This window comes from Apaloderma vittatum, unplaced genomic scaffold, assembly GCF_000703405.1.
Source record: "Apaloderma vittatum isolate BGI_N311 unplaced genomic scaffold, ASM70340v1 scaffold11781, whole genome shotgun sequence".
NCBI classification, from domain to species: Eukaryota; Metazoa; Chordata; class Aves; order Trogoniformes; family Trogonidae; genus Apaloderma; species Apaloderma vittatum.
In genome coordinates this window covers 1-25,846 of record NW_009697393.1, presented here as the reverse complement: position 1 = coordinate 25,846, position 25,846 = coordinate 1, and the positions used below count along the sequence as shown (strand labels likewise).

Here is a 25,846-nt window from a genome sequence, read left to right as displayed (position 1 = left end):
ATGCGGAATTACTCGTTGCTGGGCGGACGGCGAACGGATGCGACGTTTGTTGCGCAGAACGGTCGATGGGACGATGGAAAAAAAATCCCTGTATTTCTTGCTCACGTTATAAGGGCTTTTCTCTGTTGCAGGTCCTTCTGTAGCATTTCTGCGACTCCCCATGTGATGATTCTATTTTAGTGGCTAGAAGTAGGCCTGATACTGTTCTGTCTCATCTATTATTTGCACTTCCAGCAACCCGACATTCCCATCCCACAGCAGGCATGATCCTAAGTCATAAACCAGTAAAAAAACCACAGTAGTAGTTCTACACCTTTCACAAGAATGTCCCCAATCTTTTTAACCATAGGGAACTATAAGTTGAGCATTGAAGCAATTCCATGAAACGTTTTTCTCCCTTTTAAAGAAAAATAAATAAAAAAGATAATTTACCTTGTGCCAGAAGAGGGTTCCCTGTTGTAGGTGGCTTTCTGCATCTCTGAGTTTTCCACCAGGACTTCGTATTGCGGTACAAAGTAACAGAGAAACAAAAATCCATAATTGAACCTCTTAGGTGGTGACCGTAGCCTATCGTCATCTCACCAAAATCCAAAATTTGCCTTCGAACATGTCAGGCTTTTTAGATAAATAAATATTAGCTCCACTGATGTATTAGCAGTCGTATCCACGCACTCTGCAATGAGATTTGGTTTTTTCTTAAAAATTTAAACCCAGTATTTAAAGAAATGATGATTTACCAAATAACCAGACAGATAACCTAAAAAAACCTCACAACAACACAACTAGAATTGACTTTATATTCTTGAGCCGTAAATAATTTTCTTCAATAAGACGTATTTACTTGTCAAGTATTTAAAGAGCACCAACTTTACAATCCAGGTGTTTGCAGGTTCAGAGCAGTGATGTTTGCCCTTGGCTTTGTCTCTCCTAGGTCCGTACCATGTGCTCACACTGATTAGCGCCCGCTGGTATTTTTACCAACAGAAAAATAAGACTTTCTGAGAAGACCTCTTAGATAACAGCCATCAGTTCAATTAATAAACGATCCCAGCATGATTTGGTGCTTCACATGGGAGAAAGCTTTTTGTATTCGTACGTCGCGAGAAAGACCTTTATTGCCATATATAGTTCATTACGTGTGTGGAACGTAACTGGCGGGCGCTCGCTAGGTTTTGTGCCTCATTTTCTGCTTCCCGATTTTCCAGCTTCCTGGTGAGTTTCATGGTGGACGCTCGCGGGGGCGCCATGAGAGGCTGCCGGCACAACGGTCTGCGCATCATCATTCCGCCGCGGAAATGCACCGCTCCGACGCGAGTGACGTGCCGGTTGGTGAAACGCCACCGGGCCTCCCATGGTGGAAGGCGAAGGTCTGGCCAGCCGCCTCATCGAAGTGGGACCTTCTGGGGCTCAGTTTCTTGGGTAAGGGGTGCCATAAGGCCTGGAGGAAAACGTTCGGTCTGGTTTTGTCCGTTGACGAGTCGCGCTGAAACCGTTCCTTTGTCAAGACTCGGACGGGGAAAAAAGATCTTTGTAACGTGCTCGCAGACAGGTCGCGTGAAATCCAAAGCCGTTGGTAGTTACCAGTTCGCAAAGCTTTGACGCCTTTTCCTTTGAAAACAGGTATTTTAACCGCTAGCACTAAGGCTAATGTGCTTCCTTAGCTGTAATTCTTACTCAGTGCTGTGATATTATGGTGGGAAAAGACCCCTGTGCAGCCGGACGGGGCGGTTCGTACTATATTTCGACGAGCTGCTTAGAAAGCGTGAATAGCACAGCACTGACCTCAAGCCCAAATGTAAAGCCTGCTCCGTGTCCAACACAAGTTCCAGCTGCTTTATTTCAGAGCCTTGTGTTGTGTCATCCGTAATTTGGACTACCGGGGAAGCACAGCGCCTTTGATTTTTCTGGGGTTGAAATTGCTAAATCAAGCAATAGGACAACCCTAGAATCTTTCGGCCGTTTCTTTTGTCCTATGCTGCAAAACCCGTAGAAAGATCAGATTCATGTCTGCTGCTGAGCTTGTCGTAGTAGTTGTCAGCTGAAAGCAGCAGTTATCCACACATTTTTTTTATTATTTGTTTTACCAACTGTTCTCCCTGTTGACTGTGGCATCCAAAAGTGGATGGTGGAAGGAACCCCAGCTATGACAATGCATAGCTTCGTTCAAAAACTGCGAAAAAAGGGACTGTGTAAAAAGCAATAGTTGAAATCCATTCTGAAACGAATGGAGTGCTTTCAAATCCTGTTATATCAGGCAGTCATCAGAGCCACTATCTTTGTTAGTGCTTTTTCTAAAAGATTGAGCTTAGGGAGAGAATAAAGGTGCTTGGTCGTTTTTAACTGCCCACTGCTTTTCATACAGAGCATGAGAGGAGAACGTACATGTTTTGGCTGCTTTGCCGTTGCTCTGATCTGGTTAAAAAGGAAGAGCAGTTGGAAAACACCATGAATGCGATGCTAAGAGCAAGCCAGCCATTCCTTTTGACAGGCAGGATCCCCCTTAATATCACAAGCAGCAGCAAACAAGCTGGCTAGTGAGATGCTTTGCACCCCTGAGTCTTTTCGCCGCTTAGTCGCTTTTAAAGAGAAGCGGAAAGCAATCTAAAGAGCGGGAGAAATATCATGCTGTCACATTCGGTCATCCTGTTCTCTTTCTCACACACAAATTGACCTCAACTGCGTCTCCTGGTTTGTTTCTCGTGGTTTCTCTATCTAATGAGAATGTCTCACCTGAAAGACCAGGATCTGTAACACAGTTGGATTCCTTCTCGGACCTTTGTGCCCTTGTCGCGCGAGTTCTTCTGCGTGTCGTGCCGGCAGCGGTAGCAGAAAATGACCGTACTGTTTGCAGAGGTGAATTCTAAGGTCCAAATCCCGTTCCCACTGAGCTCGCTCCCAAAACTGCCCTGAGATCCTAAGTTAACGAGACGAATTTTGCTCATTTGGATCACCAAATTGTCATTGCTAGGACCGAACTTTATTCAGTGTACAGCCTAACTCCACTCTGTGGACCACACAGTGATAGTGGCACTGGCGTTCTGGCACAAAAAATACATAAAGTTTATTTATGTTCTTTCTTTCACTGCTGCTTTGGATGTACTCAGTAAACTTCATCTGCCTACGGCTCCTCCCCCACTTAATGAGGGAGAAAGCTTGGTCAGCCGAATCCTTCAGCTGGGGCCTCCTGGGACCAAATTCCTTGGGTAGGAGAGACTTGAAACAAATTGATGGATGCTGACCTCCCCATTCTTCTCCTCCTGCGATATGATTTTTTTATGTCATTATGCCCATGATATTGTCCCTTTCTATCATTTGGAACTTTGTATACCTAACCCCTAGTGGACCATTTTTCAACCTTTGTGGTATGTGGTTTTGTTTTGGTGGTATGTTTGTATCTTTTTCTTCAAGTACCGTGGCCTTCATTTTTATTTTGGCATGAAATCTTCCTAGTTATGTGCTTGATGTCTGTAGCAAAGCAACCTGGACTGGGACCAGAAAAAAATAATAAAAAAAAGAATCTACTGTAAATTTTAAGATGTTTTTTGTATCGAGGACTGATGAATCAGTAAGTTATATGTTGGATACCACCAGTAGACGAGAACGCATGACACTATTAGTATGTACACGGTAACTTGTGTGAGTCCTCTGATTAGAAAAGCGTATAGATAACTGTATTTTCTCCCTTATTTCTAAGGCTATGTATGTACATGTATATATACCTATAGATATATGTGCACATGTGTTGTGTGTGTGTGTGTATATATATATATGGACACATACACTGATACATCTATTGACATCTGCTTGTGAGGCAACAAGGCAAATTCTTATCTCCTGTACCGAAATAGAAACCCAGACGATTTCCTGAGAGCTCCTTTATCTCTCCCACAGTGTAAATCGGGAATAAATTCATTGGAACCTGCAGAGTGGCCAGGAAGTCGAATTGGCGCGAGTCGCAATCGCCTACCGATTGCAATGAAATTATTCTGATTTGCACTAGTATAAGCGAGATGAGAATTTATTGCGCTCTTCACAGGCGTTACAGTAGATTCTCTTTGAAATAAAGTTGCACAGGTTAACCCAGACCGTAGCGACAACTAGAATGAGCATGAGTTTCTTACGAATTTGCAAACCACTGCCCAAATTTCTAGCGGAGCACCGTTACCTTGCCAAATACCATTCGCACTATGGAAAGAGGTGAATGCACTTTTTAATCTGTCCTTCAGCATTTACTGGGTCCCTATAAAAATCGAATGCGTGTCGGTCACCTCCTAGTTTAGGGTTCCAGCGAAACAGGTAGAATTCCAGGTCACTTTGTAGCAGACTGAATAGAGTCGCTGTTAATCCTGTTTCTTCCTCTCTCCCGTGTGCCCTTAACGCGCTGTGTTGCTGTGCCAGGCCTGTGATTGTGGAGATTCCCCACTTTGCTGCTCTGCGTGGGAAAGAGCGAGAGCTGGTGATCCTGCGCAGTGAGAACGGGGACAGCTGGAAGGAGCATTTCTGTGAATACACTGAGGATGAACTGAATGAAATCTTGAATGGGATGGATGAAGGTAGCCCCTGTGTTTTTGATTTTTTAATTTACTTTGCTCCTGCATTGCTTCTCTTAACCAGAGCAACGTTTTTTGTGTCATTTATTCTGTTTAGCACTTCGTGTTTTGTCCGCCCTAGACTTTCTGATGCTGGAGAAGCTCCCGTCACGAGGTTAATAGACGCTAGACTTTTGTTTTCTACCGCTCCTTTTCACAGTGTTAAAAGAAAAGCTTCCATAGCAAACATCCTTCCAAAACAAGGCAATTATCACACTAATCCTCTCCAGGCTGCCACACGTGTGGGAGGAAACGTCAGTCACGGGTGTTCTTGTTTTCGGAGAGAACAGAATGGCCTTGGGCTGTCTACGATCTGCAGAATTTATTCTTGATTTTGATGGGTTTTTAAAAAAAAAAAGCAAAAAAACCCCAAACCATGCAAAAGTAAACAAGCCAAATGAATGTATTTAGGGCTGAACTCGTATTTGGATACTTTTTTGAGTTGGAATTTAGTTTCCTTGGCACTGTTCTGGGCCATGGGGTAAACACGTGAAGTAAAAAGGGGCTCAGACCGGTCTCTTTGCTTGTTTGCCTGCTGGTTTGGGGGAGGTCGTCACCACATTCTGAGATTGCTGTCTTAAGCTCCCGTCAATGAGTTGTTCTGTCTGTTCCTATCTGGATTCCTCTGGTTTAGCTGAACTTAAAATACTGGACTGTGTTTCCTTTTCCCCTTTGATTTCTAGACCTAAGACTTTTATAAGTTGCAGCTCGACTGTGAAAAGCTCGAGCGCGCTTTGAAGTTCTGTGCGTCACTGTTACGAAACTCGCGTCTTCTGACCGTCTTCTCTTTTGGCCTCAGTACTTGACACACCGGAGGAGCTGGAGAAGAAACGCATCTGCCGCATCATCACCCGAGATTTCCCGCAGTATTTTGCCGTGGTGTCCCGCATCAAACAGGACAGCAACCTCATCGGGCCCGAGGGAGGGGTGCTGAGCAGCACTGTTGTTCCACAAGTGCAGGCGGTCTTCCCCGAAGGGGCTCTGACCAAACGGATTCGCGTTGGCCTCCAGGTACAGCGAAACCGTTACGAGGCTTATCTTTTTCTTAGTGTTAAATGACCTTCTTTGAATGGAGACCCAGCATGCTCAGCTTATCACGTTGTATGCTGTTGTCTAGAATGCTTTGAGTAAAAATAGTTAAAACATAAAAGGAAAATCCACATAGAAGTCAAAGCAAGTGGTGAATCTTTGCGTCTTGCAGTTAGTTAACAGACGTGATCTGAATTGTCTGTATATTTTTTGGAAAAACTTCATTTTGGTGCTGGTGGTGATGATGATGATGCTAGTGCAGACCATAGAACCGTTTCTTAAATACTTCTTACGAAAGGCGTCAGAGGAGGATAGAACACTGTAATAACTAGGTGAAACAGATTCTCAGCGTGAAGTAAACCAACCTAGCAGCTCGCTATTGAAAGAGGGAGAAGTCTTTCCCCTCCTGCTGCTGCTACCTTGGCCAGGAGACTGTGACTACTGAAATCCCTGCTGAATAGCTCAATAGCTTACTCACAGAGCCCAAAGCTTGTTCTAAGGAAAAGAAGAAAAGAAAAGAAAAAGTGACCTGGAAATCATTTGCTACTGGTTAAGTGTATTAAATGAATGCACTAAAAGGTCTGACAACCACCCAGAAAGGGGCTAGGAAGAGGAGGAAGGTGTGGGAAAGGGTGAAAAGGAAGGTCAGCCTTTCTCACAGACAGTCAGTTCTTCTGCCTGCAGATTTTCATGGGTAGTCGTGACATTTCACTTAAAAACTTAAGGCTTTCATGGCAATATACGCACCCAGTTCTTTACACCTCATTAAGCTGTTTTCAAGTAACTGTTCTCTTTCTCTGTCTTTTGCTTTGGAAAGGCTCAACCTATGCACACTGAACTTACCAAGAAGATTTTAGGCAACAAGGCTACCTTCAGTCCTATCGTCACGCTGGAACCCAGGAGAAGGAAGTTCCATAAACCCATCACGATGACGATTCCTGTCCCCAAGGCCTCCAGCGACGGGATCATGAACGGTTACGGAGGCGACACCCCCACTTTAAGGCTACTATGCAGCATAACAGGTAGGATGCAAATCCCAGAGATTTTTATGGGCCGCTTGAAATCATTAGTCGCTGTGGGCTGGTTCCCTTCAACCTGATACAACTGTGGAAAGCTTGGTGAAAACCCGACTGGGACGAGAGGCTGTGGAAATAAGCCACTTTCCAAACAATTATTTTACAGCAGAAATAACAGTTGTTGTTTGGACTAGCGAGAGATGTGTAATATAATCACAGACTTGGGGTTTGGGTTTCTTGGCTTCTTCCTTACAGCTTCTTTCTCGAGAACTAGCGTACTTCTTTAAGTGTAGTACAGACATAATGTTGCAGGATGCTTCAGAGGAAAATAAGCGAAGTAAACACTTCACACTTGCTAGAACTCCCAAAGGATTAGTGTCTCGTTCGGTCTCAGTTAAGAGGCAGAAATGAGTCGCACGCATTTATTCTGTGGAGAAGTTAACATCTTTCTGAATTTTCAAAGTGATTTGAATGCCAGCCCAGCATAAGATGCGTTACACACTGAGATGCGTCAGTGAATCATTTGGGAGAACAGGCACTTCTACAGTTTCTTGATACAAAGGTGTTTGGTAGCTGCTGAAATACCACGAACAACATCTGGTCAACAAAGCAGCCTTTGCATTTCCAAGAGAGTGAGACAAGATTTATTTAAGTAGAGCAAAATGGTTTCCCCTCATCAGACCCAGGCTATTTCACGGGTTTTCACAGCAGCATGAAAAGAAATGTCTTGGCTATGCACAGAGCAGATGCAAGTCTTTGAATTACTTGGAAAGGAAGGAGCTTGCAGAAATCAGAAATGGTAGTTGTCACTGTCAGTAATGTTGTTATCGATTCCCAAGTGTGTAACAAGGTAGGATTATCCACACTTTCGCCAATTTTTCCCCATGTGTGTGAATAGTCTAGAACGAACAAAAGCAGTTTCTAATAAATTACATCTCTTCTCGCAAAATCGTAGCCTCTTTTTAACATTTCTGGAACTGCAATACAAGACTCCCCATTTGAAAATCTCTTGGGCACTTTGTTTTCTCCGGGGAAACCCGTACTGTCCTACTAGCGTTAGGGGAATAACCTGCACCTAAGGAGAAGGCACGTCTGGTGTTATTACCGGTTTCGTAGGGGTTTAAAACTCAGAAGAATGCAAAATATTTCTCCAAAGCCAGGAACTTGCGGGCTTCCTTCATTTTGATTTTAATTTCTTTTTTGTGTCTTGATCATTTCAGGAGGAACCACCCCTGCCCAATGGGAAGACATCACCGGAACGACGCCGCTGACGTTTGTTAACGAGTGTGTTTCCTTCACGACGAATGTGTCTGCCAGGTACCTCTGGGTTTTTTTCCGTAGTCCTTTGCAGTCAGCATCTCCTGTGATCCCAGGAATGAATTGATGACGTTCTCGTTTTTGTGAAATAATACCCTGAGGGGCAGTTCACTTGTCAGGTAGTTAGGAAAAATCTGCTTTCATTCTGAATGCTCTGTCTCTCCCAGATGCAAAAATACGCAAATTTCCAGGGAAACAGAAGCCCCTTATTTGGGTAGCAAAGGTGCTACTTCCAGAATATCCAACCAATGAGAAATCAAGCAGAAAGGCCTGTAGGTGTTTCAGACTGTGATCTGGAAGAATCTCTTCCAACCATCTGCTCTTGTGATGCGATTCAGCTGCTGTATTTTGGAAAACAAAATGTCATATTAAAAAAAAAAAGAAAAGGTACTGCTGTATTTTGCTTTGTGCACTGTCTGTGAGTTTTGTCACAGAAATGTCGAATACTTTCCTGGCTGAAGGATCGCTCTACCTTGCATTTCTTGACTTTGTGCCCTGGTCTAAAAGTGCATCTGCCCTCGTGCCCTGCTGAGTATCACCTGATTCCTGACTGTCGGCAACTTCAGAGTGACTTGTTTCTGTCTAGTTAAATCATTGCCGACGGAGAACAGTTTTCTTGTTTGTTAAGACAGCTTCTGTCCCAAACAAGCTTGGGAAAGAGACACATTTGTCCAAAATATGCGCAAATCAAACGGCAGACTCGGAGGCATAGCTGTTTTCCATTTCCTGAGCTGCAGCTTTTTGAAAAATTAATATCTGTTTGGGCTTCTGAGCCCTCGGTGTATGACAGCAAATCATTTGAGCATATGGTGATTTGTCAGAGGATATAGCCAGCCCCTCCCGTTCGAGTCCAGCATGGCATAATTCTCCCACACATGAAAAGGAAGAGTATCCGTATGCGGAACCTTGACGTACCAAACATGCTTTCTCTTCTTCAAATGTCACCAGCCTGTTTTTCAACCGGTGTGTTTGTTAAGTGTTCTGAAGAAAAGCACAGCGTGAAATTTGCTATTATTTGCCTGCAGATGAGTAAGGCCAGAGAAGTCACACTCAGAAGGTATGCTCTGTGGGTTATAATACCACATCATCTTCAGGTGGCAATAAGGCCCCTGTAGATGACATCAGCTGTTTGAGGTGTCTTTGACCTCTCACGACTTCCGTCTCCATCCTGCGGACGTCAAACTTGAGGATGCTTTCCACCCACACAGCAAATTTTATTTTAAAGAAGTGTCATCAGCTCCACAGAGTGGCTAAACAAAGTGAAACCTACGATGGAAGGCGACGCATGTTACTCCTTGTAAAACGTGTGATCCGTTTTGGCCGATACATTTGAGGAGTAGAAATAAAATATTTTTGAGTGAAAGTTGTTACCATTGCAAAACAACAATTCACTTGCCTTGACAAAGGCGTGAAGAAATGCTGCCACCTTTTATTAGTGGGCAACGTTGTCCTGGCTCCAATAACCCAAATAAAGGCTAAAGAACCCCTAGTTTTTGGTAAAAAGGAGCGTCGCTTGTGACAGGAGAGGCCCTATTCCAGAAGCTGGAAGTTCTCACTTGTCATATGCAGCTGGTGTGGTTACCAGCTAATGCTGCCAAGATGAGCAAACAGGTCATTTTCTTGCTTAAATCTTTCTGTGCTGATTCTGGAACTCTTCCTCTTCTTTTACAGATTCTGGTTGATAGACTGTCGACAGACGCAAGAGTCCGTTACTTTTGCTTCCCAAGTGTACAGAGAGATTATCTGCGTCCCCTACATGGCCAAATTTGTGGTGTTTGCCAAATCACACGATCCCATTGAAGCGCGGCTGAGGTGCTTTTGCATGACGGATGACAAGGTGGATAAAACACTAGAACAACAAGAAAATTTTGCTGAAGTTGCCAGAAGCCGGGATGTAGAGGTAACGTACGAGAATCTGAAATATTTTTTTCTATTTCCTACTGTCTGTTTTGAAGCTACTGTTTTCCACTTTTTACCTACCACGACTACCGAAAAATAATAGCGCCAAGAAAAGCTTGTGATGCGGTATCGTGCATCACGATAAGGCTCGCGTTTTATCATTTATAGCGTCATGCTACTGTTGTTGAATTAACAACGCGTTCCATCTGGGATTTAATAATCTGGAATGTTACTGCAGGTTTTAGCTAACTGTGTATGTAACAAATCCTGTAAGTGATGACAAGTCTCAGTAATTGAAAAGATCGACCCAAACGACTCTAGAATTCTGCTTGAGAAGAAATAAATCTCACGGTGATGAGCTCCCACTTTGCCTCTTTCTTGTTTTCAATAGGTCTTAGAAGGAAAACCCATCTACGTCGACTGCTTTGGCAATTTGGTGCCGCTAACAAAGAGCGGGCAACATCATATATTCAGTTTTTTTGCCTTCAAAGAAAATAGACTTCCTCTCTTTGTTAAGGTAACGTTATAATAGGAGCTAGGGATTGTATTTTTGGTTTGTGACCAGATGTGAACCCTTCTGCATGGTACGGTTTTACCACTAGGACCTCTTTCAGCTCGCTAGTTTCAAGTGTAGGTTGTAAAGCACAGTAACCGATTAAATGGCTGGACGTTTGCTCTTCCAGGTGCGAGATACCACTCAAGAACCCTGTGGACGATTATCATTCATGAAGGAGCCAAAATCTACAAGAGGCCTCGTTCATCAAGCCATATGTAACTTAAACATCACTTTGCCCCTTTACACAAAGGTACCGTGAAATTATACTCATCCGTAGTCGTCAGCTTTATCATATAAACCAGAAACAAGCAGGACGGCACGATGTTGGTAAAGCTTTGGTGTCGGCCTTCAGTTTCTTGGGTTTGGTGGTCTTAAAGTCAGCGTTGAAGCAAGTCCTCAACTATTTACTGAGGACTCGGAAGAGATGGCAGAAAGGAGATGAAAATGTGATTTGCACTAGGTAGCTCCCATGGTGGTTTCATCTGGTGCTGCGTGAAACCTTTGCTGACCTTGTTTCCTAGAGAAATAGTACACAGGTTTTGTTCAGGGCTGACACAGATCTGGGACTCAGGGGAGTACCTCTGGGTTAACTTTTTGTTTTTCCAAAGACTTCCCACACTAACTGTGTCTCATGGCGTGTCTCTGGCCATAATGTTACCATTCGTTCCTGTTTCACAGAGTGTGGGGATAATATCTGTAGATCAGAGGATCTTCTTAAGGTATGAAGTAGGGAAGGACTGAAAGTTATTTGCCCTTTTTTTCATTTTCCAATTTGAAAGTCAACAGGCTTTGCAGTAGCGTTCTCAGCTCTTTAACTGCCTAGCTTATCTGTGGCGGTAGCGATAAAAGCATAGCAGGCTTGAGCTCCAGAACTGGGAACATTCGTAGCTGTGCCAAAAATATTTTCCTAGACTAGATTTTAATTAGACTTTGACTTCTGACACTGAAGTTTTTTCTTCTACACCCGATGCAATCTTTCCAGATTCTGTGAGTAGGGCCTGTTGTGTTTATGCTCTTTCTTCTGAATATTGTTATAACTGTGACTAATGTTCACGGGGAAGAGAACAGCCCGGTATCCAGGGCAGAAAAAGGAGAGGAGAGCTCTGGTATGAATTTGTGCTTATAAATAAGGAGGAAGGGAGATCAGTCAAATTCTAAGTTAGGGGAACTCCCTTGATTTCTCTGTGTGATCAGCCATTAAGAAGCACTTGTGTCCTTCGAAAGAGTCACTTTTATTGCTGGTCTGTGAGAACTTGGATTTTTTTACCGTCCTTGTCAGAGGAAGGGCTGCACACCTTTTCAGAGTGTGTCAGGTTGTTTGCCCAAGATCTTGTCTTGGTGGTGTTTTCCCTCAGGATTTTTAGCTTGTTATATCATCTTTGTTGGAGCATTTTTGTGGAATTTCAAACATCTCAAGATGTGTTGGTTTTAACCGTAACGGGGTACCATGCTGAACTCTATGAAGTATTTCTTTGTGCTAGTTTGCGAGTGCAAAAGTGTGACTATATTTTAAGTTTTGGTACTGGTAAGGAAGCCAGAAGCCCATTTTCTGTTTGTCATATGTTTGACCCTGTTGCCTTTTGTGTTTGAAACTCACAGTTAAGCTTTGCTGCATTTTGACCTAAGGAGTCAGTTTCAGAACTGTATTTTCTTCGTCTCTGTTCAATATTGTTCTCAGAAGTTATTTTGTCCTGCTCTCTTCTTCTAAACAATTTGCATTTTGCCTGCTTTGTTTTCCCCTTCTCTTTTTGCATGGCGCTTTGGAACTGAAAGGAGTCAGACTCAGATCAAGAGCAAGAAGAAGAGGTAATAATGTCTCTCTAACAGCATGTTACTGCTTATGCATAGAACTGAAAGGCAACTCACAGATCTAGCAGGGAATCGGGCGTATCAATCCTTAGCTCAGAGCTACAAAAAACAATATATAAGCCATACCAGTGGCTTTCTTGAAACTTTATACTCTGCAGCTCAAAAAAGGTTAAATGAGATTGGTTTTTCCGATTCTGAGGACCTCTCCACATCCTAAAAAGAACATAGGGTTGCTGCTAGGCTGGTCTAAACTATCCAGAACCAGTGGCTCATGGAAACAGCGTGTCTTTCCAGAAGTGTTTACTGCTCGTATTTCAGTGCCAAAATATGTCCAGGGAAAACACAGCCAAAGTTTTGGCGCTAATTCCTGCTAGTTTCATTCAGAAGGGAACATTTCTCATCAGGTACTCGTGCGCTTTCATACCAAAAGCACGGAACTAATTCTCTTAGCTTCTGTAATGCTGTTGGTGCATTCCCAGCGAACTCCCCACAAATTGCTTGTAACTAGTCTGTGCTCTGTAAAAGCAGCGTGAAGGATATTGGAAAATTATTTTTTCAATCATTGATAACTTGTTATATTTTTTTTATTTGAGAACATAAAGGACAAAACAGCAAGGTCGTTGCTGGCTAAAAGCACCTTCCGTTTTCAATTACTTTTTTTCCTTGAAATGTTCATTAGTGTGCTGACTTAATTCCAGACTAATTTGGAGGAAATTAAAGGGAGGAGAATGAAAGGATCCTGGGGATCCTAGGTTACCGGGCGGGAGATCTTGATGTTGTTCTGGATCTATAACACTCACTGGTCGGTGTGTTTAATCATGTGAGCCTAAACGATTGCAAGGCCTGTGTGATTTCCTGTGTTCAGTTTAGGGAAAAGCAAGAATTAGTAACATCTTAACTGGAGATTGCATTGATCTTCATAAAGAATCCTTTTTGATGCTTGCTAAAAACCAATGCGGCAGCGTATCCCGAGTATCACAAAAGTACAGGTCCTCTCTACTGCTGGTGGCATTTCAAGAAATTAGCTTGTGATATGTTGCATCTAGTATTGACCATAACTGCAGCAAAGGAACCGTTTTTCTGTTCTTAGAAACGCCAGATCAATTCAGCCAGGCTTTTAGCCTTATTTTAAATATGGTTTTGGTTACATTTAAGTCCACGAATCTGCGTATCACTTACACCTCTAGTGGATTTGACTCACCCTCTACTACTTCATGACTGACTTTATATGTAAGGATTACATATATTTCAACCTTTTAAAATTTCCCCTTTTTTTCTCTTTCAGGTTGATATGACTTCTGAAAAAAGTAAGATTTTTTTCTTTTTTTTTTTAATGGAAAAGATTATGATGCAGTTAGTATGAGAGATGGTTAAGAATAAAGATAAGCATGAAAGAGAGCTAAGCTTTAACTGCTATAGCTAATAATATCAATACCTTAAAACTGTGCTAGACAAAAATTTAATACCAAAGCAGCTATCCAATTAAATACATGATTAATACCTAAATTAACACGTAATCCCATTTAAACCAGTTCATCTAAGCGTTTACTTTCCTTTGACATCCCTAGCGATCCCGCTATTGCTATTTTGCTCGTCCGAATGCTCATCCCTGCATTTTTTTGTTTTGTCCATTTGTTGACACGCATCGTTGCCTCATATTTGAGAGAAAAGACAGTATCGCTTTTAACGGGAACGTCATGAATGCTCCTCTATATTTCATCCAGCTCATGAAATACAACCCTGTGAAAAAGCGATACCGTCCCAAATAATCAGGTTGTGGAAGCCTTCTCCCTCCCTCCCTCCTCCCTGCCCTTTACTGTGGTGAAATATGCCTGGAAAGGTGACTGTTCAGCTTGGCACCGCATATATACCCTCTGTGTATGTAATATCTCAGGCCATTTCTCTTAGACACGGAGGGTGAGTGGCTGTAAAGGCCAGAGATCTCCTTTAAGATGCAAATCAACGAACAGCTCTTCAGAGAGATCGAGAAGATCTCTCCTAAGAACAGTTTCCAAATGCCGTGACTCCTTCCGTCTGTTTAGGAAAAGAGCGAATCGTGGCTCATTTCCAGTTGTGAGTGCAGCGCCTGGCTTTTCCTCTGCGTTGCATTTTGAGCATCACTTATCCTTGATATACTTGCTGGAATCGCAAAGATGACAGCGCCCAGGTCCTAAAGATCAGAGGGACGGTTGTTTCCGTAGAACCTCCTTTGTGTAAAGGCAGAGACACTTAGGAGTAAATGCAAGCGTAAATTAGCATCAAAGGCCAGTCTTACGTGAGGTCCCACCTTTAAAAAAGTGCAATTCTGATTTGGAAGCGTTGTGTTCTGTTGGCCACACCTTTTGGAGTAGTCCTTCCTGAGGACGTTCCAGCCTCAGGGGAATTAGCTCCATCCACCTTCCTGGATATGCGTTGCACCGCTCAGACCAATATTTCACCACAGTATGTTTTACTATATTTTCACGTCTTTTAATTTAGATGATTAATTTTTTTGAGCCGTTGTTTTTCTAACGGAACCTCCGTCCCCAGCAGCATCTGCAACACCTTTGCTTTGCATGGAAATAACTTGCCTTACATGAATTGTACGTATGTGTCTAGCGTGACTGTCTCTGAGTTTTGGTTACCATCCGTGCCATTTTTTAAAACTGCAATCACTTCTGAGTTGATTCACAGTTTTTTTTCTTACTACTTCTCCTTTTCTTCTCTGTCTGCTCTTTCCTCGGTCAGTTCCTTAGTTGTCTGTGAGGATGTTCCAAGGAAAGGACCATGCCTCTTTCTTAAAATAGAAAAAGAATGTTTGTTTCATTGTTTAGGTGTGAAATCCCCTTAGACGAAATGCCGGTTTGCAGCTGATTCAGATCTCTACCTATTTGATCCTCTTTTAGATTACTGCAGAATTACTTTTAACTTTTTCTTACGGTCCTCAAGAAAAAAAACACCAAAACAATAAAAATGTTAACTCCGTGTTATTCTGACAGTTTGCTAACCCTGGCTTTCTCTTAGAGGAAATCGACTTTCAATCAGTTCTAATGCTTTCCCCCTTTTTCTTGTTTCTTTTTATTTGAACATTGGTCTGTAACATCCGAACAATCTTGAGATGCCTATCTTTGTGTAACTTCGCTGTGTTTCTTCTGTTTTTAAGTTGAAATTTTGTCGGTGGTGGTGGTGGTGTTGTTTTGGTGGTTTTTATTTTTAGCAGTGTCCCGATTTGATTTGTTACGGCTTTGGTAATGTATGTGTGGTTGTGCTGTATCGATCAAGTGAAGCAAGTTATTTCCTGCCATTTTCCTTTTCAGTTGGGTTTTTTTTGTGGTCGTTGGTTTTTTGTTTTCTTTCCCCCCTCCCCCCCGTTAGCTTTGCTTTGCTCTTGTACCCTCAGATCTTGTGGATCCACCATTCCCGGCCCATTTTGTTGACCTTCCTACCACTGCAACCCACGACTTGTCATTTTCGGTCCTGATGACATTTTCCAATCTCTATTTTTTGATTTCCATTTTACTTTCGATGTTTTTTCATTCGCATCAAAGATGACGAGACAGAATCTACTGAAACATCTCTCCTGAAAAGCCATCTGGTTAATGAAGTCCCTGTCCTAGCCAGTCCAGACCTGTTGTCTGAAGTTTCGGAGATGAAACAAGATCTGATCAAAATGACTGCCCTCTTGACAAGTGACCCCTCTGACAAATCGGGCTCCCTTAAAATGAAAGACCTGGGAAAAGCCACTGAAGACGAGCCAGGAGAGCCTTTTGATATCGTGGAAAGAATGAAGGAAGACTTAGAAAAAGTAAATGAAATTCTGCGAGGGGGCTCCTATAGTGGCGACGAGCGTCTTTTGTCCGAGGCCCTTTCCGAACGAGAGCTCGCGGCTGAAGAAGAATGGGTCGTCGTCAGCGACGAAGAAATCGAAGAGGCCAGGAGAAACGCTCCTGGAGAAGTCTCTGAACCTCCCTGCGTAGAAGTCAGGGTAGACAAAGGGGCAGCAAAAACGGAGCGGGCAGACATGACAGGGATGGTCGATTACCTTACAGAGGACTTAAAAACATACGTTTCTCTTCACGAGGTACAGCCACCAGCCTCTCAGGAAGACTTGGTAGGAGAGAGGTTTGAAGCTGTGGTAGTCAGCCGGGATTCTGAGAAAGGAGGGCAGGAACCTCCGGTGTCTGAGACGCGAAGTCCGCAAGAGCCGCGCAAGCCAACCCTGGAAATGAAGAAGCCAACTAGGACGAAAGTAAAAGACAAGCCAAAGCAAAAGGAAGGCAAGACGCGCGGCAGCGAAGAGCAGGCAGGCTCGAGGAAACTCGCTTCGGACGAGTCACGAGGCGAGGAATCGGGCTTAACGCCGGCTGCTCACGAGGCTAAAGCGGTGTCCCCCGTGATTGAGGAAACTCCCATCGGTTCCATAAAAGAGAAGGTGAAAGCTCTTCAGAAACGAGTGGAAGACGAACAAAAGGTACGCTCCAAACTACCCGTCCGCATTCAAACGAGAGAAGGCCCTGCTGAGAAGGCTCCTAAAAGACCGGCACAAATCAAAAAGCCGGTGGCGCACAAAGCACCGGCGCCTGTCTCGCCTTCTTCTTCGAAGACGGAGAGACTCGAAGAGACCATGTCCGTTCGTGAGCTGATGAAAGCCTTCCAGTCGGGTCAAGACCCGTCCAAGAATATCTCCGGGCTCTTTGAGCACAAATCAGTCAAACAGAAGCAACAGCCGCCCGAGAAGGAAACGAGCCGGCGAAAACCTGTTTCCTCCTCGCAAAGCGAAACGAAGCGAGCATCAAGCTACAAGACGGACAAACCCAAGGACAAGCCGAGCACGACCTTAAAAGCAGAGAAGGAACCACAATCCAAGAAAGGCAAGGCACATGTTTCCGCCCTCGAAACCACCAAGAAAACTGTAGGTAAAGATCAGGTCAAAGAGCAGAGCAGCAAAAAACCAACAGAACCTCTCCCTCCAGTACTGGATGATGCCAGTGCCAAAGAGACAGCGGCCATCAAGGGCAAGGCTTGCGATGACCAGGGAGAGCCCGACTTTCAGATCAGCCCCGACCGAAAAACCTCCACAGACTTTTCTGAGGTCATCAAAGAAGAGCTGGAGGATAACGACAAATATCGCCAGTTCCGCCACCTTTCGGTGACAGAGGAGGGAGAGCTGAACCCAGAGCAAGTCCTGACCAGTCCTTTCGGCGTGACTTTTCCCACCGAGGAGGGGAAAGAGGGATTCCTCCCGGCTCTTTCTTTGCAAAGCGGCGCTCTTGACGGGAGCTCCGAGAGCCTTAAACACGAAGGTGTGGCTGATTCTCCAGGGAGCCTACTCGACGGCACGCCTCAGATCAGCTCAGAGGAAAGTTATAAGCACGAGGGTCTGGCAGAGACTCCAGAAACAAGCCCCGAGAGCCTTTCGTTCTCACCGAAGAAAGCCGATGGGCAAAGCGAAGAAGCCCGGGGAGCGGCTGGAGCACGTGCCACTGCCGCAACGCATTCTCCGAAGGAAGATGAAAAAGGTATTAGTGAAAGGCAGCTCGATGCTGTCACGGAGACTAGTCAGTCTCATTGTGACCGTGTAGCGGAAGAGCTTGTACCTACAGCCTCTGGCGAAGAGGCTGATAAACTTAAAGCGAGTAGCTCAGCTTCCGCTGTGACAGATGGTAGCGGGGCCAAAGAATCCAGGACCCCTGCACACTTATCTCAGGCTGCTGAAACCCATGACCCTGCTTTAGAGAAAGACAAAGATCTAAGCTGTGAACGCCGCGTGGCAGTTAGAAGCCCCCAGAAATTGGAACTTTCGCTAACGAGCCACGATAGCGAAAGCTTTAGCCCAGTCGCAGATGACTCTTTGGCCGTAAGTCACAAAGACTCGCTGGAAGGAAGCCCGGTGCTAGAAGATAATTCGTCGCACAAAACGCCCGATTCTTTGGAGCCCAGCCCCATGAAAGAATCTCCCTGCCGGGATTCTCTCGAAAGCAGCCCCGTAGAGCCGACGGTGAAGGCTGCTCTTCTGGGGCAGGGTCCTCTTCCACCCGCCCTTAGCAAAGGTGAGACCTGCCCAGAGCTGGCCTCGGTGCGTTCCCGGATTCTCCGCGACCCCGAGGCGAGTGCCGATGACGACAGTCTGGAGCAGACATCCCTCGTGGAGAGTTCGGGGAAAAGTCCCCTTTCGCCCGAGACTCCTAGTTCAGAAGAAATTAGCTACGAGATCACCCCCAAAACCGCCTCGCAGGCCCCGTCCAGTGTGCCGAAGCCGGCCGCAATCCCCGAAGTCGTTGAAGAACCCGAGGACGATTCTGAAAGCGAACCCAAGAAAAGATTCACTCCAGAGGAGGAGATGTTTAAAATGGTGACCAAAATCAAAATGTTCGATGAATTAGAGCAAGAAGCCAAACAGAAGAGAGATTACAGGAAGGACTGCAAGCAGGACGAAGCTTCCACAGGCACCGACATGGAAGCTGCTCCCGAGGCCGAAGAAGCCAAGCTGACAGCTGTAGAAGAGAACGCTGTCTCCACTGTGGTGACATCTGCCTCTGAAGGGAGACAAAGTTCTTCCTCTTCAGAGAGTGAGCCGGAACTGAGCCGGCTCAAAAAAGAAGCAACCTCGAGCCTCTTGACGGAGCCTGTGATCCAAGTGCAGCCTCCGTCCCCATTACCGTCCGGTCCAGATTCCGGTTTGAGCCCCGACAAAGTGAGTTCACGAGACCTCGATTCCAACGAGCGCTCTGTCGGGATAGGCGCAGTTGCGGTGGAGCAGGGTGACCCCAGAGAATATGACCAAGAGGAACCACTTCTCCTTGGGGGTGGCCATAAGTCTTCCGCGAGGGACTTGAACGCTTGTCGTTCCGACGGTTGCGACGTATCCCAGTGCGACGGCGCAGGTTGCGGTGAGACGATCCCGGCAGCCGGGACTCCTCTGTGTCATTCTGATGGTGACTGTTCTCCGAGAGACGCTCACGTGGAGTCTTTGCTACAGCAGGACAATCCTACAGGAAAAAGCGTCCGAAGCGCCATGTTGTCGTCACCAGGTGCAGATCTTGGTTTTACACAAGCTGTGTGTGGGGAAGAGGAGGACAGTTCCCGTGGACACAGGACGCCTGAGCGCTCTGCACCACGAGACAGCGAACCGGCAGAAGGCAGCGCCGCTGACCGTTCTGCTTTGGGAGAAGCAAATTCAGGTTTGGAAATATCTCGGAGGGATAGTCACACTGAGGAACCCTACCTGGAGTCATCCCTTACTAGTGAACCAACACAAGATGATAGTTGTGTAGCAGCCACTGCAGAGAGCAGCACTCCTTATATAGTAAGCCCTTACGAAAACGTGTCTTCAGCGTATTTCTTTCCTGACGCCAAAGGTCAGGTGGGATCTGGTACGAGTCCTCTTTCTCGGGACAGCTCGGCTGTTGAAGGAGGAAAAGATCAGAGCGGCGAAGCTTTACTTAGCGATGACACGGGTGGCGAGTATCACTCTTCCGAGGAAGTGTGTCTGGAAACAGAGGCAGAAGTGAAGTACGCGTTTCAGAAAACGCCACAAGGGTCTTCAGCGCCAGATTCGGCGCCATTAGACGAATGTGCCCTTGAGGACGCGAGCGATGAAACCGAGCAATCCCTCGGTCGAGTCGTCATCACCAAAACTGATGCAGATTCCGACGCGTGGAGCGAAATCCGCGAAGACGACGAAGCTTTCGAAGCCCGGGTGAAGGAAGAGGAACAGAAGATATTTGGCTTGATGGTTGACCGGCGGTCACAAGGCACCACACCCGATACGACCCCGGCCCGAACGCCCACTGAAGAAGGGACACCTCTTAGTGAACAAAATCCTTTTCTTTTTCAGGAGGGCAAGCTCTTTGAAATGACAAGAAGCGGCGCCATTGACATGACCAAAAGGAACTATCCGGAGGAAAGCTTCCATTTCTTCCAAATGGGGCAGCAGCCACCGGAAGAAGTTTGTTTCTCTGAAGAAGCCAAAGAAGCAGCAGAGGTGGAATGTTGTCAGCCGAAGAGCTCACCGGATCCCTTTTTGCCTTCTGAGTTGGAGGACTCAGAGATACATCAACAAGAGACAGAGAAATATTCCTTGCCGACGTCTGAGCCCAGCGATCCATCGGAAGAAATGATGGGTGAAGGCGTTGGCACGGCAAAAGCCGATCTCAAATCCAGAATTCCGATTAAAATGGGTATTTCAGCTTCTTCCAAATCGCCAAAGAAAGAATCTGCTGCCTCTGAAGCTGAGCCCCTCTCCGCCACGGAAACCGACGTGGTCGATAGCGGTCCGGTGCCTTGCCCCATCTCTCCAGAGCAGTCTGTTGTGGAGGACAGGTTAGACTTTCCCCAAGTCCCTAAAGGAGTTGGGTCTGAGCAGGGTGAGGAGTCCCCAGGCTCTTCTCCAGAGGAACAGAGATCCGTCATCGAAATCCCTACTGCTCTAATGGAGACCGTGCCTTCTAGCGAAAGCAAATCCAAAATTCCCGTGCGAACAGCCGTCGCCACGTCGCCGCCCTGGCAGCCATGGGAAACCGAGAGCCTTTCTCCCACCGACGCCTTCCTCGACGGTTTGCAGTGGGAAGGAAAAGAGGAGCAAGCAAAACCAAAGTCGAAAATTCCCGTCAAAGCAGCTTTCCAAAAAGCTGACCCGCCGCATCCCTCCGTGGACGCATCCGTCCGCAAGCTGGAGTCCCCCAGAGCCATTGATGCGACCGGCAAGTTCCCGACGAGACCGGACGACCGCAGTAAATCCGAATCTGACGCGAGCTTTCCCGTGGACCCAAAGACTAAACGTTCCCTAAAAGCTAGGAGTTATGCTGAGGCAGAAGTGGAGAGCAGGGAAAGGGAGGTGCAGCTTGAGCTAGACTCGGACGAGGCGGCGGCGAGACCCAAGGTATTTTCGTCCCGGCTGCCAGTTAAAAGCAAAAGCGCTACAGCCGCTCGCAGCGCTTTTAGTCCCACCAAAGAAAATAAAGAACAGTTTTTTGACCTTTACAAAAACTCCCTAGAGTTCTTTGAAGAAATTAGCGACGAAGCTTCTAAATTAGTGGAGAGACTCACGCAGTCAGAGAGAGAACAAGAATTAGTTTCAGATGACGAAAGCAGTAGCGCCCTAGAAGTTTCAGTTATTGAAAATTTGCCCTCCAGTGAGACTCAGCAGTCAGTTCCCGAAGACATCTTTGACACCAGACCCATTTGGGATGAGTCCGTAGAGACTCAGATTGAACGTATCCCTGACGAAAATGTCCATGACCCCGCTGAAGGTATTTGCCAACGACTGGGATTCCCTGTGCGACGCATGTCACGACTTTAACCTCTTTGGGGTTTTTTTCGTTGTTGTTTGTTTCTTTGCAGCGCGCGCGTGTGGGCGTGTGCGTGCGTGTTTGTCTACTCGTGTAACGTCTGTGGCCTTTTCTTTTAAGCTTTCGGTGGCTGGTTGTGTATTTTTTCCCCCTCCCCTGTGAGCTGTGTTTGATTTTTGTGTAGTGTCTGTGTTTTTCTTGTCCGTGAACCAATCTCAAGATTGCCAACCGCGAATGCTTATGGGCAGTGTTACCTAAATAAACAAACCCCCTTGGAGCCGATCCCGCTCAGGTCATCCGCATTTTGGCTTTTGGCTTTCCCTGGCCCTGTTCTTAACTACATTACTAATTAATTAATTCCTTCCTCATTAATTCGTTACTCATCGTACAATATTTGGACATGGATCGAAACCGAGACAGGCCAATTGATTCTCTTTCGAGTCGTTACACCATGAAATCTGCAGAAGCTTCAACCGGTGAAGGTTTTCACGTTCCTTTCTTCGACTAGCTGGGTCTGGAGAAAATTCTGGGTCGCCGGTACCTTTGGTTACGGCTTCCCTGGCGCTTGGTTTTCCTCTCGCCTGCTTGTCGCGTGCTGCTCTCCAGCAGCTGCGGCGGAACTCCACTAGCGTGCGCCTTCAGGGAAAATCAAAACTCAAATTCTGCCATCCTCCAAGTAGCTTTGGGGATGGGAGGAGCAGTCAGTCTCACGGTTCCTGACTTAAAGGAAGACTGGCGAGCGACCGTCTGGTTTTCCCTCGCCTTCGCTGTAAGTAAGTATTTTGTTCCGCTCTCTAGCTGGCCGGGGCCAAGCCGCTTGAGCGAACGGCATCTCAAATTTTTAAATTTGATAAGTGCCACACGGCCCGTTTGACTGAAGCTTTCTGCACAACAGAAAGAACCTAACGGGGAGCACTGCTCACGATGACTTTTTCAACCTTGGTGTTTACTGAAGAGGCATGGCAAACTGCAGCTCTCCGCTTAGGTCAAGCTTTCCTTTTAACCTTAGCAGGAAGTTTTAGACCTAAAGGCTGGGCCCAGATAGGCACTTCGGTCCTTATTTAGATTGTCACCCGCAAGCCTGATTTTCAAATGGAAAAACGTCGATAGCCCTGCGCTTCTCTTTGAAAAATCACGCTTCTGTGGGTTGGTTTGTTGTTGTGGGGTTTTTTTCAACCCGGGCATTAGGTACAGTCCTCGCTTTAGCTACACAGCGATAGCGGCTCGTCCACATTTAGATCACAGCAGGTAGTTAGAAAAAGCAGCGCTTTCCTTCCTTGGGCTGTAGCACCTCCGAAAATGGGGTTTACCTTCTAAGAGGCAACTTGTGGCTTTCTTTGACCTTCAGATCGACGGGACGATCGGGAAAGGACCGAGGAGCGTCTGGCCCACATCGCCGATCATCTTGGATTCAGCTGGACGGGTAAGGAGAGGAACATTCCTCGCTTTGTTCTTGTTTCTTTCGGATTATTTCCCGGCTGCAGAAACGACAGGCAATGACCTTGGTCTCTCTCCTTAGAGTGGTACCACCACTCCTGAAAATAAGCAAAAGCTCAGGGAGTTAAAAGAAGAGGCCTGTAGCAAAGAAAAAAAAGAAAGAGTTAACTCCCCAATTGTGGCGATTGTGCTGTATGCTGGTTTTAGAAGCATTTTCAGAGTAGTTAGAAAACATGACCGATGGATTTGCTTCCTTTTCGTGACTCTGTTTTGATCCCTAGAGAAGACTGAGAGCTTCTCGCTCATCCCATCAGGGTTTATCTTGAAATCAGTAGGACTAGGAGCTGTGCGGTTTTACAGTTGAGAAGTCTGGTGAAAATAGAGAAGGCGGTGGGGCAAGACATGCCCATAAAGAGTTGTGCTGTATTCTTGTCTTGTATGGTGGGGAAAAAAAGATTCCTGATGGTCAAGATTGCCTTCCCAGATACTAAATTGGGGGATAAAAAATAGGGGTTGTTTTTTGGTCCAAGCGAGTTTAACCCCTAGAATTGAATTTCATGCCTAGTTCCTGTATAGTTCCTGTATAAACAAAAAATGGTTTTATATTTGTTGTGAGCTTAGCGTTTAACAGTGCCTTTAAATATATAACATGAGGTACACAGAAGCCAAGAGACTTCAGCCTCGGGAAAGTTTGTGATCCCCTTTGCTACCGGCAACAGCAAAACTGAGGTAAGGCGGAGAAAAGAACCAAGACTCCTAACAGAGAGAGTTTTCTTTTTCAGAGCTTGCAAGAGAACTGGATTTCACGGAAGAACAAATTCACCAGATCCGAATTGAAAATCCTAACTCGCTTCAGGACCAGAGCCACGCGCTGCTCAAGTACTGGCTGGAGAGGGACGGGAAGCACGCGACAGGTTTGTTTCTGGTTACAGTACGTAAGAGTCGTTTCCAGTGTGGTACTTAAGGGGATAGAAATGTGTTTGGTGTGATCCCAGAGAGAACATATGTGTTAAATCAAGACTTTAGAAAGAACGACTGTGGATTGTGTTGATTTTTGAAGCTTCTGTCAGATTCTCATAGAAAATAGTTCGGTTGTGCTTGTTTCAGGGCAAGACAGAGTATCTTACAGCAAATAAGGAGCGGAGAAACATCAAGGCCTCTGTTTTCTTCCTGAGCATGTTTGGGGAAACTTAGTAAACCAGTTGGTGCTAGGAAAAAAGCACGAGGAACGCACGGTCATTTCTATAAGCAGCTCTTTATTTTAGATTTTAATTTTTGATTGTACAGAGCAGTGCTTTTAAAGGCATCTGTATTTCAGATACGATCTTTCAGTGTCCTGTCTATGTCCTTCTCGTGGAAAGCAGAGGGGAGAGAGCAGGTGAAATTCTTAACAGCAGACGGCTCAACTGACGTGAGATTGTTCTCATTCCGCAGATACCAGTCTGACCCAGTGTCTCACAAAAATCAACCGGATGGATATCGTTCACCTCATGGAGGCCAGCGGCATCGACTCCTCGCCGGGCCAAGGGGCGCGCACGTACGCGGAAATCGAACAAACCATCGGATTGGACCATAGTGAAGGTAAAACGGTTCTCCCTTCGTGTGCTGCATTCTGTTCTGAAATGTTTAGCTAAGACGGTCTGTTATTTCGTGGAACTGAGCACTAGAATCTCATTTTGAAGAACATGGATCTTTACTGAAAGGAGGGTGAGGCAGTGGAACGGGCTGCCCAGGGTAGTGGTGGAGTCACCGTCTCTGGAGGCGTTCAGCAAACATGGAGATGTGGCACTTTGGGACATGATTCAGTGGTCACAGTAGTATTGGGTCGACCGTTGGACTAGATGATCTTAGGGGTCTTTTCCAGCCTCAGTGATTCTGTGAGTCTGTGGATGAATGCCAGAGTGACTGCACGTGAGTTGCTATTTCCGCAGGCGCACGAGCTGTGCACAAACTGCTTCCTACAGAGCAAAGAGAGAAATGTTGTGAGAAAGAAGTGAAAATACTTGTGCCTGGATTGTCGGGGTTTGGTTTTTTTGCTTGTACAAGTAGTTGCAGAGAGGTTAAGATCCTCACTTTGCGATTGGACCAAGATTTGTAAAAGGAGTATTAGTCTGTGCTTTACAAAAAACACTGCTTGTCCGCTCTAGAGGATGTTGTAGTTCTGCCACGAAGGACTTAGTGAGAATAACAAGCTCATTATTTCACCTTGTCCTGCATAAATGTACTTATTCTTTTCCTAAGCAGCAAAATCACTGACAGGGAGGGGGGAAAGGGCTGTAGAATTTAACTACTTTGCTGACAAAATCCTGCCTTTGTGAATCTGTTTGCATGCATGGAATGAGTGACACCATAAATTCCCGTGTCATTCATATTTTGCCTGTCACTGTATTGCTCAAAGGTATCTACCAAAATTTTCGGGTAGGATGTTCTGGGCTGAGAAGCAAAATGCACACAGAGAAGGAGGTGGAGTTCCTGCAGTTGCGTGAGCCTAGTAAGGACCCTTTTCCGTTCTGTATTTATTGCAGGGTTTTCAGCACTGCCAGCAGAACTGTACAGTTCCAGACACGCGGCAGAGGAACACCACCAGCACCAGCGACTCACGAAAGACAGCGAGTCGACGGAGCATCCGCCCATCGTCTCCGAGGAGGACGTCTCCGTCAGTTTTTCTCCTTTCCCGGACAGCACTCCTAGGAGCGAGGCGGAAGCGTCAATGGCCGAGCTCCTGCGACAGGCGCACAGGGAGCAGGTGGGAGGTGACATCTCAGGGAAACACGGCGAAGACGTGGCACCGTCAGACTGGCAACACAAATACAGGTTAGTGGTAAAGGATTCACGGGTTGGCGTCAGGCAGGAGCGGCAGGTGAGGCGAGAGGCGCAGTCTAGAAACAGGAACAGGCACGTCAGAGACAGAGAGGTAGAGGGGGG

The 25,846-nt window shown here is 45.8% G+C and overlaps 1 protein-coding gene across 1 annotated transcript; it reads left to right on the top strand.

The window, feature by feature from the left end:
• LOC104269922 (ankyrin-2-like) lies at window positions 1–25,781 on the top strand (the record flags this gene model as incomplete). The annotated part of the gene is given in 17 exon segments (XM_009877623.1): window positions 1–90; window positions 1,129–1,343; window positions 1,345–1,419; window positions 4,399–4,553; window positions 5,389–5,600; window positions 6,436–6,640; window positions 7,855–7,951; window positions 9,623–9,851; window positions 10,242–10,367; window positions 10,534–10,656; window positions 12,180–12,212; window positions 13,501–13,522; window positions 15,743–21,445; window positions 22,833–22,907; window positions 23,704–23,835; window positions 24,356–24,502; window positions 25,447–25,781. Coding segments are annotated over 17 exon segments (7,974 nt in total), but the record flags the coding sequence as incomplete, so codon positions are not given.
• Between the last annotated feature and the right edge of the window lie 65 nt (window positions 25,782–25,846).